Here is a 13,970-nt window from a genome sequence, read left to right on the forward strand (position 1 = left end):
CGAAACTTTCTTTATTAAATAAATTAAATAATTTAAAAATTTCTATAAACGAGAAATAAATAAAAAAAATATTATCTAAACCTTATTTTTTAATCGCGATATTTAAAAAGACCCTTAATTCTAGGCGTTAATTAAAAGGTTTAATAAAAAGGATAATAAGTAAATCGAGGTAATAACGAATTAAACCGAGGCTATACATAATAATACTTATTAAAGCGTTAAAAAAGGAAAGGAAAAAAAAAAAGCGTTATATAAAATTAATTAAGTAATTTTAAACTTTATTAATCGATAATATTAATATTAATATATTATATATAAATATAAACTCTTAAACCAGTACAGTTTAGCCTCTTACCTAGGAGAAGTTAGGCGTACTTCATCAATGGCCTCACGGGGCCTCATGTGTCGGGATTGACCCCTGTAAAGGCCGAGCCGTGCAGCCAATTCTCTTGCTAGACTGTCTCAGCCCTTAAGCTACCCAGTCAGAACTATTGGATCAGTTTCCCAAGCAGTACTGTCCCAAGTGGTGTTGATGCTGACCGCTGGGTAACAGTCTGCCTTGCCGTAGGAAATTCCAGAGGCCAATTTCGTACGTGGCGTTTTCTGGTCTGCTAGTATCGCCTGTGAAAGACCAGTGGCAACCACCTGGCGTTCTGCCCGCTGCACCTTGTGCAATTAGTCAAGGCTCACCGCATTTAATGTGCTTATTTTCTTATACTACCTAAAGACATCCATCTGCGACAGGCGCATGATAACACAGTGAGGAAACAGTGACATAATAGAGGATATTATACAGTGGAGAACAAGGGCACAAATACAATCCGGACAATGTCATGTTTGATAGGCCACTTTCTTCTTTTTCTCTGTTTCTATATCAATTTTACCTCGTTTCGATGTCATTCAATTATGGCAAAAGCTATAAGTTCAAATGGACCATGTTACCATCTTCTGAGCTTCGTAAAAGGCTAAAGCTAACGAGCCGATAATATCGTCGTCCGCACTGGGTAAATTTCGTACAAGCTGCACGATTAGTAGAAACAAATCAGGCTCAACTTCAAGCCATGTCCCAAATCGTCACTCCTGAAAGTTAAATTTCACCCTGATCTTGTGTTAATTGCTTATGGCTACTTACCCAGATTGGTTAGTGACCTCTCATGTACTCACCTTTCCTACCGTGTACGCACCCTTCATCTCCCTTCCCAGGCCCTGGAGGCCACAGCCTAGGGCGAGGGCGGATCATCGGCCGAACCCTCCGAAGGCGCCCCACCCGCATCCGACCCGGCGCCCGACCCCCCAATCGTGTGCAAACACTGCATGTAAAACTTGATATCCGCCACCTCGCTCCGGTTCGACTTCTCCACGTCGCTGAGGGTGTAGTACGCGGCCCGCTGGCCCCGGCTCCAGGCGAAGAGGCCGTCGAACGGCGCGTGCGGGTAGCTGCGGCGGTACCGCGCCATCCAGGCCTCGGGGATGGACTGGTGCCAGTCCTCGCGGACGAGGGTGCACCACTCCTCGGCGAGCAGGAAGAAGTTCTCGGTGCCGAGGAGGAGGCAGACGGCCGTCAGGACCTGCTCGTGCACGTTGGCGCCGCGGCCGGTGAGCACGGCGGGGTCGGGCTGCCAGAGGCCGGCGCGGGCCGCGCGCACGAACTGGGTCCCGGGGTTCGCCATGCCGAAGTCCTCCTCCAGCTGGGGGTCCCACTTGACCTCCCAGCTCTTGGCCTGGGCCGGTAGGGCTGAAACCAGTCGAACCCGTCGACGTCCTCCGATTGTCGCACCTGGTACTCCCGCCCGGGCCGGAAGAAGGCCAGGCCCAGCCGGACGAGGCGGTACGTGTTGTTGTTGTGGTCGGCGTCGATGTCCAGCCGGCCGCCCTGCGCGAGGAATTGGTAGACGAGGCGGCAAAACGGGAGCGCGCGCCGCAGCAGCCGCTGCTCCAGGTGGAGCGGCCGGCGCTCGAAATTCAGGGGCATGTAGTGGTCGTGCGGCTCGAGGCACTGCGTCATGGCGAGCTCTAGGATGGATCGGGGCTGCGTGACGTGATACTGGGGCATCACGAGCAATGTGTTAGTAACTACGCGTGGATTCTGGCCATCCCACCACGGACGATACGCCGCCCGGCGAGTCTGTCGTGGAATCAGGTAGAGCCCGTTATACACCAACGAATCAATCAGGCCGCTCAGCTCCTCGGCGCCGATCAAGAAGTCCTGGTAGTATATCGCGAGCGAGAGCACGTGTCGGACATGGTCCTCGTCTGGGACCGCGCCGCTCTCAAGGAGGTACTTGGCGCAGTCCAGGTAGAAGGTTGCCTTCTCGAAGGACGCGTTGTGCGGGTAGGGGACCTCGATGTCGCGCACGGCAGTGCCGGCGGCTATGGCGAGACTCAGCATCCGGCTCGGGATATCTGGCACATGATCCTCGACATGTGGGCCGGTGGCGCCCGGTGCTGGCCGGTTATTGGCCTTGTCTGCGTCGTATACCGCCTGCATCCAGGAGGTTTGCCGTGGATGCAGCTGTCGGATGAAGTCCAGCCAGGCGGCATCTTGCCCGCATCGCGACAGGGATTCCTGTAGGATTTGTAGGATACTATTTTGGGTGAGGCCCGAGATGCCATAGGTAACCATCTTGCGCAGGATATGGAAGGCATTGCGTGGAGAGTTGTGCCTGATGGCCGCGAGGAGGTTCCGGCGGCCGATGACGAAGTTCTGCTGGCCAAGCACTCTCTCGCGCTCGTCATTGATGAGCTCCAATACCTCGGAGTGGTCATCTTCGGTCCGCCGCCTCTGGCCACTCAAGCGCTGGGGCATGGGCAGGTGCCGGGTCCCTTCGGCGGCCACCCCGTACAGCACATTCAACCACTCCTCGGGCGTGGCGAGCCCGGCCCGCTGGGCCCAGGTATTGACGCCCCAGCCGAGGAGGTGGCCCAGCAGCTGCGGCATGTTGAGCCGGGCGGCCATGAAACATAGCCCCCCAAAGACGCCCATGTTCACATTATCGCCTTGGGTAATGAACTTTGTGTACAAGTCGAAATGCTGGATCAGCAAGCTCGCCGTCTGCTCCGACGCCCCATAGAATGCATGCATGAGCACGCCCGGAACATATTGGATCATTTCGTTGATCGAGGGCAGAAGCACTAAGTCTCCCACCGAGTTCCGGGACGGCTCCCAGAGGCCTTCTCCACAGATAATCAGGTCATGCCACCGTTGCCGGTTCGTCATGGTCGTGTCAAGACGGATTCCGTTCTGGGCCATGTTCTGGATGATGTCGAGGCGGCCGTGCTGCGCCGCCACGAAAGCCGGCGCAACCAGTTCCTCGTCTTCGCTGCCCCAGCGCCCATCCATGCAATCGGGGAACGAGTCATGGAAGACCGTGCAAGCTAACTCGACGATCGGTAGGCTGGACCCATTTCGGATCACAACAAGCAGCAGCGGGGCTGGCATTTGCTCGTGGCGCTCTCCCTCCCCCATCACCACCATTGCGGCCTCCGCTCGCTGCTGGAGCGCATCGTGTTGGAGCATATTTTGTATACCGCCAAGGTCTTTATACAGGGTCTTGCACGTGTAAGTCATGGTGAAAATGTCCTGCCGTGTTAGCAACATCCCGTGGATACTGCGCAGCAGCTCCAGGGGAAGATCCATCAGGCTCGGCATGCCGGCGTTATATGAACCAATGGCTCCCAAGAGACTTATGATGGCAGAGATAAGCTATGGAAATCTGATTTGTGTCTGGTGTGTGACGACTGGAGTGTGGTCAACTCGGGGTTTCAGCTTGGAAATACTTTCATGGGATGAACCTCAAGCTATATACTAGACTAACCACGTGGTTTCAGTGAATGGCCGCTGACCAGCACATAGGGAAGATACAAAGCCACGTTTGCATAAGCAGCTTTATCGTCTTGGACGTGAATAGTATTGTTTACCTGAGTATACCTTGTACAATGAGACTGGCGTTCAAGGTTCTTCAAAGATGTCGAGAAACGCCTTTGTCTATAGTCATTACACTCTACAGGCTGTACCTTGGAACATAACGAAACAAAGGGCCAAGGTCATTGCGAACCTTAACGCGATGCACGGTTTCCTGCCCTGTGGCGGGCTTCTCCCGCGTCCCGATCCTGCATCCCCGACGTCACCTGCCCCTTTCGGTTTCCGACATTGCTGTCATGGTTCTCGGCTCCTTCGCTGTGCTCTGGCTATCTCCACCAGCTCTGTCCACCGCTCCCACTGGGGCGTCTTGGTTAGAAACCCGACCCGGTCCGTAAACTGGTCACCGGAGCTGCTAGGGTGATTTCATGTATAGATTGGGAAGGTAAAGGATGTTTGGTCTCATGCTTTTCCTTGAGTAATACCCTGAGGGAGCACTAAGCAACCATGGCATCTTGGTCGTATCCTTGATAAGTCTCAGTGTTGAATATTCATCAGAAGGTTGTACAGCATGCCCTGGGCCGCCTCCAGCCATTTCTGCACGCCTATGGATAAATATACCAGAAGAATCGCCCATGTTACGTCGCACACTAGCATGCACGTGGCATTCGCTCTCCCATGCGGACGGCCGGATGTTACATTCTAGCGTCAGGGGTACGGTAATCCGATGCAAACCGAATTAGTAAATCATGCAGTGTCAACTACAATCCCGAGTTTATTCTTTTCCCAAATCTGTGTTTACCAACCAACCACTAAGATCAACCACCAGGCCACTGCCACCCCCAGCCGTTACCAGCCCCTTTTCAAACGAATACACCCTTTATTAACACCCTTCTGGTGTATATAAGGGGGGTTAACTCCTATCCGTTTTTTAATTGGAATAGACCATTCTTTTCCTCTTTTTATCCTTTTTTTTACTACTATTATATCGAACTAAGAAAAACGTTTCCAACTCGCGATTCGTAACGTTCTAGGCGGGAAGTCCTAGGCCGGAGCTACCCGCGACCACCACGTCAACCGAGGGACCCTACGCAACCGGATCTTAGGGGTTCGACCTCGATCTATCGCTAATTAAGAGATGCAGCTCTTCTTCGATAACGAGGAGAAGTTTCTCGTCGAATGGGCCCTCTGCTAAGCCAGTTTGGGCTTCGCACCGACCTATGGTGTATTTCGGATGTACGCGCAACGTATCCTCGCAGCAAAAAGGGTCGATCACTACATCGGTAAACGTTGGGTGAGCCGATTTCTAAAGCGCCATTCCTCTATTAAAAGCTGTCGGGCCAAAGCGATAGACTTCCGGCGTCTCCAATGCACTTCGGACGAGGCCGTGCGTACGTTCTTTGACCGGTTCGACTACCCTCTTATCCGAACTATACCCCCTCGCTATTAGTAGAACGCCGATGAGGTAGGGACCTCCATAACTCTAGGTGAGGGCACCATAGTAATCGGACCGGCCGTATACAAGACTTTAATGCGGAATGACAGCGCTAATCGGGAATGAACGACAGTGGTTAAAGCGATTAGTGTAACGGGCCGCGTCATCCCTCCTTTGGTCATATTTAAGGGCCTTTCGATCCAGTAATAGTAGTTCCCGGCCGACGACGACGAGGTTAACACCCCCTACTAGGGCTAGGCGTTTAAGGCCTCCCCCAAGGGCTGGACGTCGGATCCCATCGGCTTGGCATAGCTCTAGGACCTTTTTATCCCTCGTATGAGGCTAGCTAATGTAAAGCAGTGGAGGGTCCTTATCTTAAACGGCTATAGGAATTATATCTAATAGAAGTTTATAATATTATATTTAAAGAATAAAGTCTTCTTTATATATAAGTTACTACATAACTCTTATATTTTTTAACTATTTAATATAAGCCCCTTTGAAGTGTTAAAGAAGAGGTTTAAAAGGGAGCTCGATAAGATATATATAGTAACGAATAATAGTTATATAAAGAAAGGGGACTTCTTATAAACCTAGGCGGCGGCTCGCAACAATACTTTTAAAGAGAAGGTAGTTCGAAGGGGGTAGGCGGCTACGGATATCTTCTCGAAGGACATTACCAAGCCGATAAATAATAAGTTTAAGAAGTCGGCAACGATACAAGCCATCGAAACGGCGAAAGCGGTAAAGGCGGGCCAGCAGGAGGAAAAAAATATTCGAGGTAGGATCAAAATACCTAAAAATAGCCGGCAAGTGAAAGATTTAAGGAATACATTACTCGAAAGGGGAGATATCTAACGCGATACAATAAAAAAGCTTTTGTTTTCAAAGGTTAGTAAAAGGGTTAACAATTTAACAACTTAAATTAATTAATTAGAGTAGGAAAATGTTAATTTAAAAGTAAATTTAAAGAAAATAAAGGTTTAAAAAAAGAGAAAGGTTAATAAGAATTTTAATAATTAATTTATATATCTAAAAAAGGTTAGGGAGGTTTAAAAGGAAGTTATTAATAAAAGGTAAAAGAAGCGATAAAAAAGGCTAGCGATAAGGGCTAACGAGGGGGTATAAATTAATTAAAATACTTATACTAATAAAAAAGGCTTAATTTAAATTTATATATATAATTATAAATAATATATATATATAATTATTAATAGGTTTAATTAAAAGTTAATCGTTACTAATAAAATAAAGTTATTTTAAATATTAGTAATTATTAAAAATAGTAATAGCTTAGTAATTAATTTTATATCGACTTATTTATATATTAAAGCATCTCTTTTCTCTTTTAACAATATAAATATTAAAGTTAAAACGTCCTCTATTTAGTTATATATAACTAGATAACTATTTATAAAATAAGTTTTATTATTAGTAAAGTTTAATCCACTATTATTTAAATAGCTTTAAAAAAAGGCTACCCCTTTAACATATAAGGTTTATTTTATAAATTAAAACTATAAATTAAGGAAAAAGTATCCTCGGTAGTCTTTATTATAAAATAGAAGCGGAAATATTATAGTTAAATAAATACTACAAGTCCATAAATAATTTCTCATTAAGAGAAGCAAAGTTAGAAGGACGACCCCGAGTGGTATCTTCCTAAGAACGCCTGCCTATGCATCCAGACCTGCCTGGCCTGGCCTGACCTAACCTAACCGACCCGACCCATCCCCAGCTGCACAATCTCATAATTCCGTAATTACATATGATTGGCCATCCAGGCATTATACGGCGAGCCAGTACCGCTAGCCTCGCGGAACCGTTGTAAACCCTGAATCTCGTAACGCCCCTTTAATCCTTCTTCTTACAGTCTGACTTTGGCTTTAGTGTTCCCAATTCGAAACCCCCTTTCCAAGTTGGTGGCCGGGTGTACCCCTTACCATCATTCGAGCCCCATGGACACTTCATCCCCAAACCCCCAGCTGGCTTGCTCTTTACGGGACCCTTGGATCTCCAATTCCAGGGCCGGTGTCAGGGAGCCCGCATCGTTCTCGTGAGAACTGTTCACCGAGTCGCTGGTTCGTCTGCTCCGCTTCGAGCCGTCCTTCTTCCTACTACTACGGATCGACGGGGGGTTGCTGTGACTGTGGGCGTAGGGATTTATGCCGAACCCCGGCCACTTGAAGCCGCGGGCGGACTTGGACGAGGTGGAGAGTACGGAAGCGGTGTCGGTCTCGTCGTTGTCTTTCTCGTGCTCGTTGCTAGTTTGCGAGTGGCCGGGGTCCGAGCTCGCACTCTGTACCGATGATGAGAGCAGGGTCTTGGGCTCGTTTATGGTTACGTCGTGGCGGGGTGGAGCTGGGCGTGCTGGAAGTTCTGGTGGCGGGGGCGATACTGTAGGTTCTGCTGGTGTTGATGAACCGGACAGCTCCTCTACTTCGGGGTTTACTTCGACGAGCTCGGCATCACGAAACCACTTTCGACGCCGGGTCCAGCGCCCCCAGCCATCCGCACCTCGGCGTCCATTGTTCCACTGATACGGCAATACGTTAGCAATCTCACTCTCATCCCATGTTCCCGCACGAGGATATGCGCTTACCTTGTTGTCGTAGTAAATCCAGCCATTCTTGCCAGCTTCCGAATCATAGTCGTGCTCGTCTTGAATGTCGGGCGCTCCGTCCACACGCCACTTGCTCCCCTTCACCCACCGCCATTTGGCATGCCCATCCTCGACCTCGGGCAACTCGAACTCGTCCTTTGGCGGAACCGCATTGTTGTGCTCATCGGTCCAAGCCGACCTCTCGTAGGCGAACAGGTTATTCGTCCAGCCTAGCCCAACCCATCTCCGCTGATTCTCGTAAAGTATAAAGGTGAAGCGTACGCCCGTCTCCTTGGCAGAAAATCCTGATCTCGATCGCTGCAGTAGGGTAGTCAGCGCCGAGGTGGACTGCGACTTCTTCGTCCCATTCGACTTCGCGGACAGCTTCCCGTCGACGACGTCCTTCTCCTTGGTAGGCTTCTTGGGTCCCTCGAACTCGAGCCCGGTGACCCATCTGGCAATTCGACGGACCGTGGCGCTCCGCCACAACAGTGTCCTCGACACCTTGCAGATTCTGCTATGCCAGCTGAGCACCAGCGTGCCGAAAAGCATGATAACTCTCTTGGTCGTAATTATGCGTAGAGGGGGTAGGGTCAAAATGACCCATACAGGCGTCACAGCCAGGATCCTTACGAACATGGCCGTGAGCGCCGGTCTCGTGGTAGCACTGGTGGCTGTACGCTGCGTGCTCAGGAAATCCGTCATAAGGAGCAGAGGCTCCAAGAGGATGTTGCACCGTGTCGTGAAGACCTTTAAGGTATCCACGATCTCGTCAAGTGTCTTCTGGTGGCGTGTGTTTGTAGACTCGCTCGTATTGCGTTGATGTTCGCTCTTCTTGCTGCTCGCCCCGCCAGCAGTGGAACTCTCAGCCGCGTTGCTCTTCTTGCTGGACTTGCTCGAAGACGACGACGCCCACGAAGGATGTTCTCCCCAGCCGCTACTGCTTAACGGGCTATACCGGCGACCGTACATGCCTGCGATGATGCCCACGACGACCACGATGGGACCCGCAAAGCGAACCAAGAAGTCGCCATACTGCACTGTCGCCCAAAATACGACCAGTAGCAGGAAGCTCTCCCAGGCGTCGCCCGTCGTCCAACTCAGCAGGCCTGCGAGCTTATTGAGGGGCAGCAGAAACGGGTGGCTGTAGGCAAGGGCTCGGGTGACTTGCGGCGGGGTGGCGAGCAGTAAAGGCGACTTTTGATGCACGAGAATGGTCGATCGTCGCGCGGCGGCCGTGGCAGTCGTAGAGGAGAGGTTCGAAGAACTAAAGGCGGCGTACGTGGGAGGAACTGCGCCGTAGGGGTTCTCGATGATGGGCGACGAGACGGAGCCGTCGACGTCGCCGTCGCCGCGGGGTTTGGATGGGGTCGACATTTGGGTGAGGAGCCAAGGAGTGTCCTGGGACGGAAAAGGGTGGTTAGAAATCAGCCACCATAATCACTTCGCGGGACAGATCAGGTGCGCAAACGCGAGGCCGCTAAAATGAAAGATGAGGAGAGACGCGTCGGATGAGGAGATGTGTCGTGGTCGGGTTCCTCGGCGTGCATAACTGGGGAATCGGATTGATTGTGGTGAGATGCAAACCCGGAATGGGAGAGAGGGAGAGACAGTGCCCGCGATAAAAACGATGTCGTCACCCCCAACCAGGCAGGCACTACAAGTACCTAGGCTAAGAGGGTGCCTAAGCTCCGGCCGCTTGGGGGTCCGGGGAGAAACACAGGCAGCGAGCCTATTGGAGGGAAACAGCAGAGTGGTCTTGAAGCGAATGTTGCGGCAAGTGCAGAAATCAATTAAAAATAATAACAATAATAATGGCATCAAGCCGACTTACCAGGGCAGCCATGAAGAAGAAATGCGACGCGGCACACTCGGTTGGTGGCCCACGTTGGCGATATGCGATGCGATGCGATGCGATGGAGACACGGCGGGAGTTAGTAGCAGCAACAGTGGGTGCGCTCCCTGCAACCTCTCACAAGCAACCCACCCTGATGCACGGCGTGCATGCTCCCCGCTCTCTCTGGCTTCTTCCTCTCCAAAGCGAATGTCAGAACCAGACAACTGCAGAGGGGGAAAAAACACCTTTATGTCCCACAATCGCTCGTGTTCGTCTCCGTCGTAAGCTAGAGGGCACCTTGGAGTCAATTAATTCGGCATCGACGCGAGCCTCTTCTTGCTGGCAAGGGTGTGGGAAATGCCGTGTGCCAGACAGAATGCAGCGCTCAAGGTTCGATGATGAGACGTCCGGTCTCAACGATGCCGAGGATATTTGACCTGCCGGGCCAGCAGCGAGCGCAATGGTCGTGGGGAAAGGGACGACTTTTCAGGTCAGGGCCAACAGAGATGGAATGAATAATAAGAATGAACGGTAGGTTGGCTGCTGTCGTAGTTGCACACGGAAATTCAACCCAACTCTTTGCGTTCCTGGCAGACAGACGAGTCAGCCGACAGGGCGCTGTCAGCGCCAACGCGGGGCGGGCGCCCGGCTTTCGGTTCAGCTTTCACATGCCAAACGCCAAGCCAGGCAAACCAAACCATTCGTCTCTCCCACCTCCAGCTTCACTGCATATCCAGCACTTGGCAACATTAGTTACTAGTCACACTGCATTGCTGGGGAATCTTTTGATTTGTATGTATTGCAACACTTGGACTCGCTGTACCAGTCCCCCCTGTCAAAAATGTACATAACTCTGCAATCCCTTGATTGGACATCATCGGGGTGATGTCATCCGTCCAGTACCTTACTGGCTGGCAAAACTCGCTAAACCCCCTTGCCTCTCCATCAAACCGCTGCACGCTTAGCTAGGGTATCATTCGCATACGTGAAGTAAAGCAACCATTCACCCCTCTCAAATCACTGAACCTCCCTTATCATATATATCGCAACAATGGTCAAACAGAACGGCAATGGCCGCCGAGGCAAGTGCGCTCCCAGAGAAACATGACCCTTGCTTGCTCTTAAGACCTCATGTTCGGGTTTTGTGCCCAGAGCCATCGAGCGAAATAACGTGCTCGCTTGCTGCCCATTTCTCCGTCCTCATCATCGCTCCGATCGAAAGTCATCTTGATGGATGCCTCGCCCGAAACTAGATGCAGAGTCACATAGCCTATCCCGTGCTCGTTGATCAGGCCATCTTCGCCAACGGGTGTCTTGAGCCTCACTTGCCGGCACTCCTGTGGGCTTATCGTGAGGTTGAACGGTCCTCCTTGAGCCTGTGCCGTTCGTCCGTCGGAGCTGATAACGAGTTGAACGCAGGGCTCGCTTCGACTGCCCCTTTGCCATATAATCTGACTTCGAACCTCGTTACCTTCAGTGATCAGCCGCTCAAATGAAGCGATCTCGTAGATATCAGCGGAAAAGGCTTGGGTGCCGCCAATAGTTGCAATTTGCGCCTGTGGAGTTGGAGTCTGGGGGGTTGGCATTTGGGGCGACGCAGTTGATGCCGAAGGCACTATCACCGGCGGGGCTAGGACCGGCGGAGCTACCGGCGCTGCTAGGGCCGGCGCTTCCGATACCGGTGTTGATAATACCGGAGGCACTGCTACCGGAGGCGCTGAACTGTGAATCGTAGATATCGAGCGCTCCGGGTTTCGATTCGGGGCCAGACCGGGCGTAGAATTCGCAGATCGACCACCGTCAGGAATACGACCTTTTAGTATGGGTTTTGCTTCCGGCTTCTCCCGGTCTTTGATGTCTGACGTCCACGAGGTCTGAAACGCGGCCGGATTCGCTGCCAGTTTCTCGAGGGTCTCCTCGAATGAAAAGATGTGCTTGGAGTTGCTGGTGTTCTTGGACTGGTTTTCCTTTTCTGTAGAGTCCGTGTCACGCTCCAGCGCTGATATCATCTCGCTGGGATTCGAAATAGAGCTTTCACTGTTATCACGAGACTGTGGCGCTCTGTACTGGGGACCACCAGACCGTATCGTATCTGGGGACTTTGGTTGGGGGCCCGCCGAGTCTTTAACACGCAGGCCTTTCCGGTTGGCGCTGAGCTCCTCCCAATTCTTGCTTCCCCATCTTTGAGCTACCCAGTCCCGCGCGTCGTTGTAGGATCCTTCCGGGTAGCCCTTTTTCTTTGGGGCGTTAGCCCGATTTAGATCAAAGTGAGACAGGTCCTTAGCCGGTACCCAGCCATAATTCTTCTCTTCATCGAAGTACATGACCGGAAACTCTCTTTTCTCGACAGACTTCCCGCCGTCCACGTAGTTTGGTTTCCACCCAACGATCTTTTTGAACCCATCGAAGACATAACAACGCGGGGGGTCGTGCTTGATGAGTTCTGATGCCGCTAATGTTGGGTGTCGACATCCCTCCGGGAGTTTGTCCCAACCTAGGATCACGACAGCCCAGTACTGGCCTTCGTATTTTGCATAGTATATCTCGGATGCCTCCGGATGGGTAATCATGCTTGACCCTTGGCTGGCCGGCGGCTGATAAGACTTCTGTTGGGATCGTCCAGCGGCTGGGGTGAGCGGACCCTTGGCTTTGGCCGCGCGTTTGTAATCATTGCGTGGAATATACCCTGATGTATACTTAGCGTTGACTTCTGCATTGTGCAAATCGCGAAGTTTTTCGGTGCAATCCGGGATGTAATAGCCCAGATGAACAATGGCCGGCCTCCTATCTCTAGTGGGAAGCCCATGCAAACTTCCGACGAGGTGCTTTGCTGCAGCATTGTCTGCCATCTGTTTGAAGTGGTGTCCGTGTTCCTCGCAAAACAGGACCCAGAACTGCTTGGACTGTTCCGGCCACTCGATGATTGTGTCCCAGTCGTTACCATCGACAGCGTTCTTACGGACGTCCGCGAACATGAGCGTTTTTATTGGGTCCGGCTTGTCCGATCCCGGTGTTATGAACGCCGATTCTGTAGTCCGTTGCCTTTTTGGATCTGGATAAGGGATGTTATCTCCATCGGCCTTCCGCTTAGAGTTTAAGGTCTCGGAGTCACCCGCCGAGAACTTCGAGATCGGAGTATGAAGGGGTGAGGAGCGAACAGTGGTGCCGTCAAGCTCCCAACGGCGGGGGCCCTCGGTAGCCTTGGACCCCTTCTCGGCGCTCACTGCGCCGAAGCGCTGACTGACCATCGATTTGGCCTCGCTCCCCTCTCTTAACCCATCCGGGACCGGCGGGTCTGCAACGGGCGGTTGCTGTTGGCCGTTTTGAGGCTCGGGGCGGGCTAATGTGCGAAGATAGTCCTGGGCCTCTTGGCGATGACGAGCTTCGAGGTCGTCTACAGACCTTTTGTGGTTGACCGTTACTCTTTCCATCTCGAGTCGGCGCTGGTCATCTGACAGCCGAAGCGACGCTCCAGACAGGGCTGAAAGTTCGCTGTTCTTCCTGGAGTCCAGTATGGCACGCTCTTTACGATATTGTTCCTCCATGGCCACACGGTGTTCCTTCCATTCCTGGCGAGCGCTAACCAATGTCAGCCTCTGTGGCCCTGGCTGCAGCGGCATTCTATTGGTACAGGAAAGAAAGGATCAAGGTGACAGGCTTACAAATGGGCAGGTACGGTGAGAACTCAGTATTATGACCCTGTGCGATTGAAGCGACGTAACGCGTCAATGAGAACCATAGTATGGCGTTGGAGGGCGCAGTCAATGATGTGATATGTGAAGAGGGAATTGGTGCATGCCACAATATCTGCCTGATGTTAGAAATGTTGCGAGATGCTGTGTGATGAGGCTGTGGATGATAAGAGGATTAAAGAAAAGAGGTATTGAAACAAGCATCATCTTACAGGGTTGTCACGACCGACCGTGGAAAATCCAGCGGTGAGTATGTGAGTGCTCTGTTTGGGCTCGTATGAGACAGTGATTTTGTTTGGCTTGGCGGTCGAGTAGGCGGCCGCGTTGCGTGGATGTGAAGCTGTAGTGTGGCGGGGAGATGTGATAGGGAAACGAACCAGAAAGCGTGCCACGAATCGCCTGGCACAGCAACACGTGCTGATGATGCTTCATCCACCAATTGATGCAAAAGCAGCTCCCTCAACGTGTCTATGCGGACAAAGGGTAGGAAGGCTTCATTCCACCTCATGAAGCAAGCACAAGCGTAGCGATTCAGCTTCAAACCG

General features: G+C 51.7%; 3 protein-coding genes across 3 annotated transcripts; all 3 read right to left on the minus strand.

Annotated features, from left to right (window-relative positions):
- Positions 1–1,220: 1,220 nt before the first annotated feature.
- Positions 1,221–3,649, minus strand: PG985_014014 (uncharacterized protein; the record flags this gene model as incomplete). Its single annotated transcript, XM_066833780.1, has 2 exons — positions 1,221–1,721; positions 1,778–3,649. The coding sequence occupies 2 exons, from the start codon at positions 3,647–3,649 to the stop codon at positions 1,221–1,223; spliced, it is 2,373 nt and encodes a 790-aa protein (XP_066678520.1).
- A 3,590-nt stretch (positions 3,650–7,239) lies between these two features.
- Positions 7,240–9,273, minus strand: PG985_014015 (uncharacterized protein; the record flags this gene model as incomplete). Its single annotated transcript, XM_066833781.1, has 1 exon — positions 7,240–9,273. The coding sequence occupies one exon, from the start codon at positions 9,271–9,273 to the stop codon at positions 7,240–7,242; it is 2,034 nt and encodes a 677-aa protein (XP_066678521.1).
- Positions 9,274–10,854: 1,581 nt separating this feature from the next.
- On the minus strand, positions 10,855–13,278 carry PG985_014016 (uncharacterized protein; the record flags this gene model as incomplete). The annotated part of the gene is made up of 1 exon (XM_066833782.1): positions 10,855–13,278. One exon carries the CDS (start codon positions 13,276–13,278, stop codon positions 10,855–10,857), a length of 2,424 nt encoding a protein of 807 aa, XP_066678522.1.
- Between the last annotated feature and the right edge of the window lie 692 nt (positions 13,279–13,970).

This window comes from Apiospora marii, assembly GCF_038362585.1.
Source record: "Apiospora marii strain CBS 49790 chromosome Unknown utg000011l_segment0_segment0, whole genome shotgun sequence".
Lineage (NCBI taxonomy): Eukaryota > Fungi > Ascomycota > Sordariomycetes > Amphisphaeriales > Apiosporaceae > Apiospora > Apiospora marii.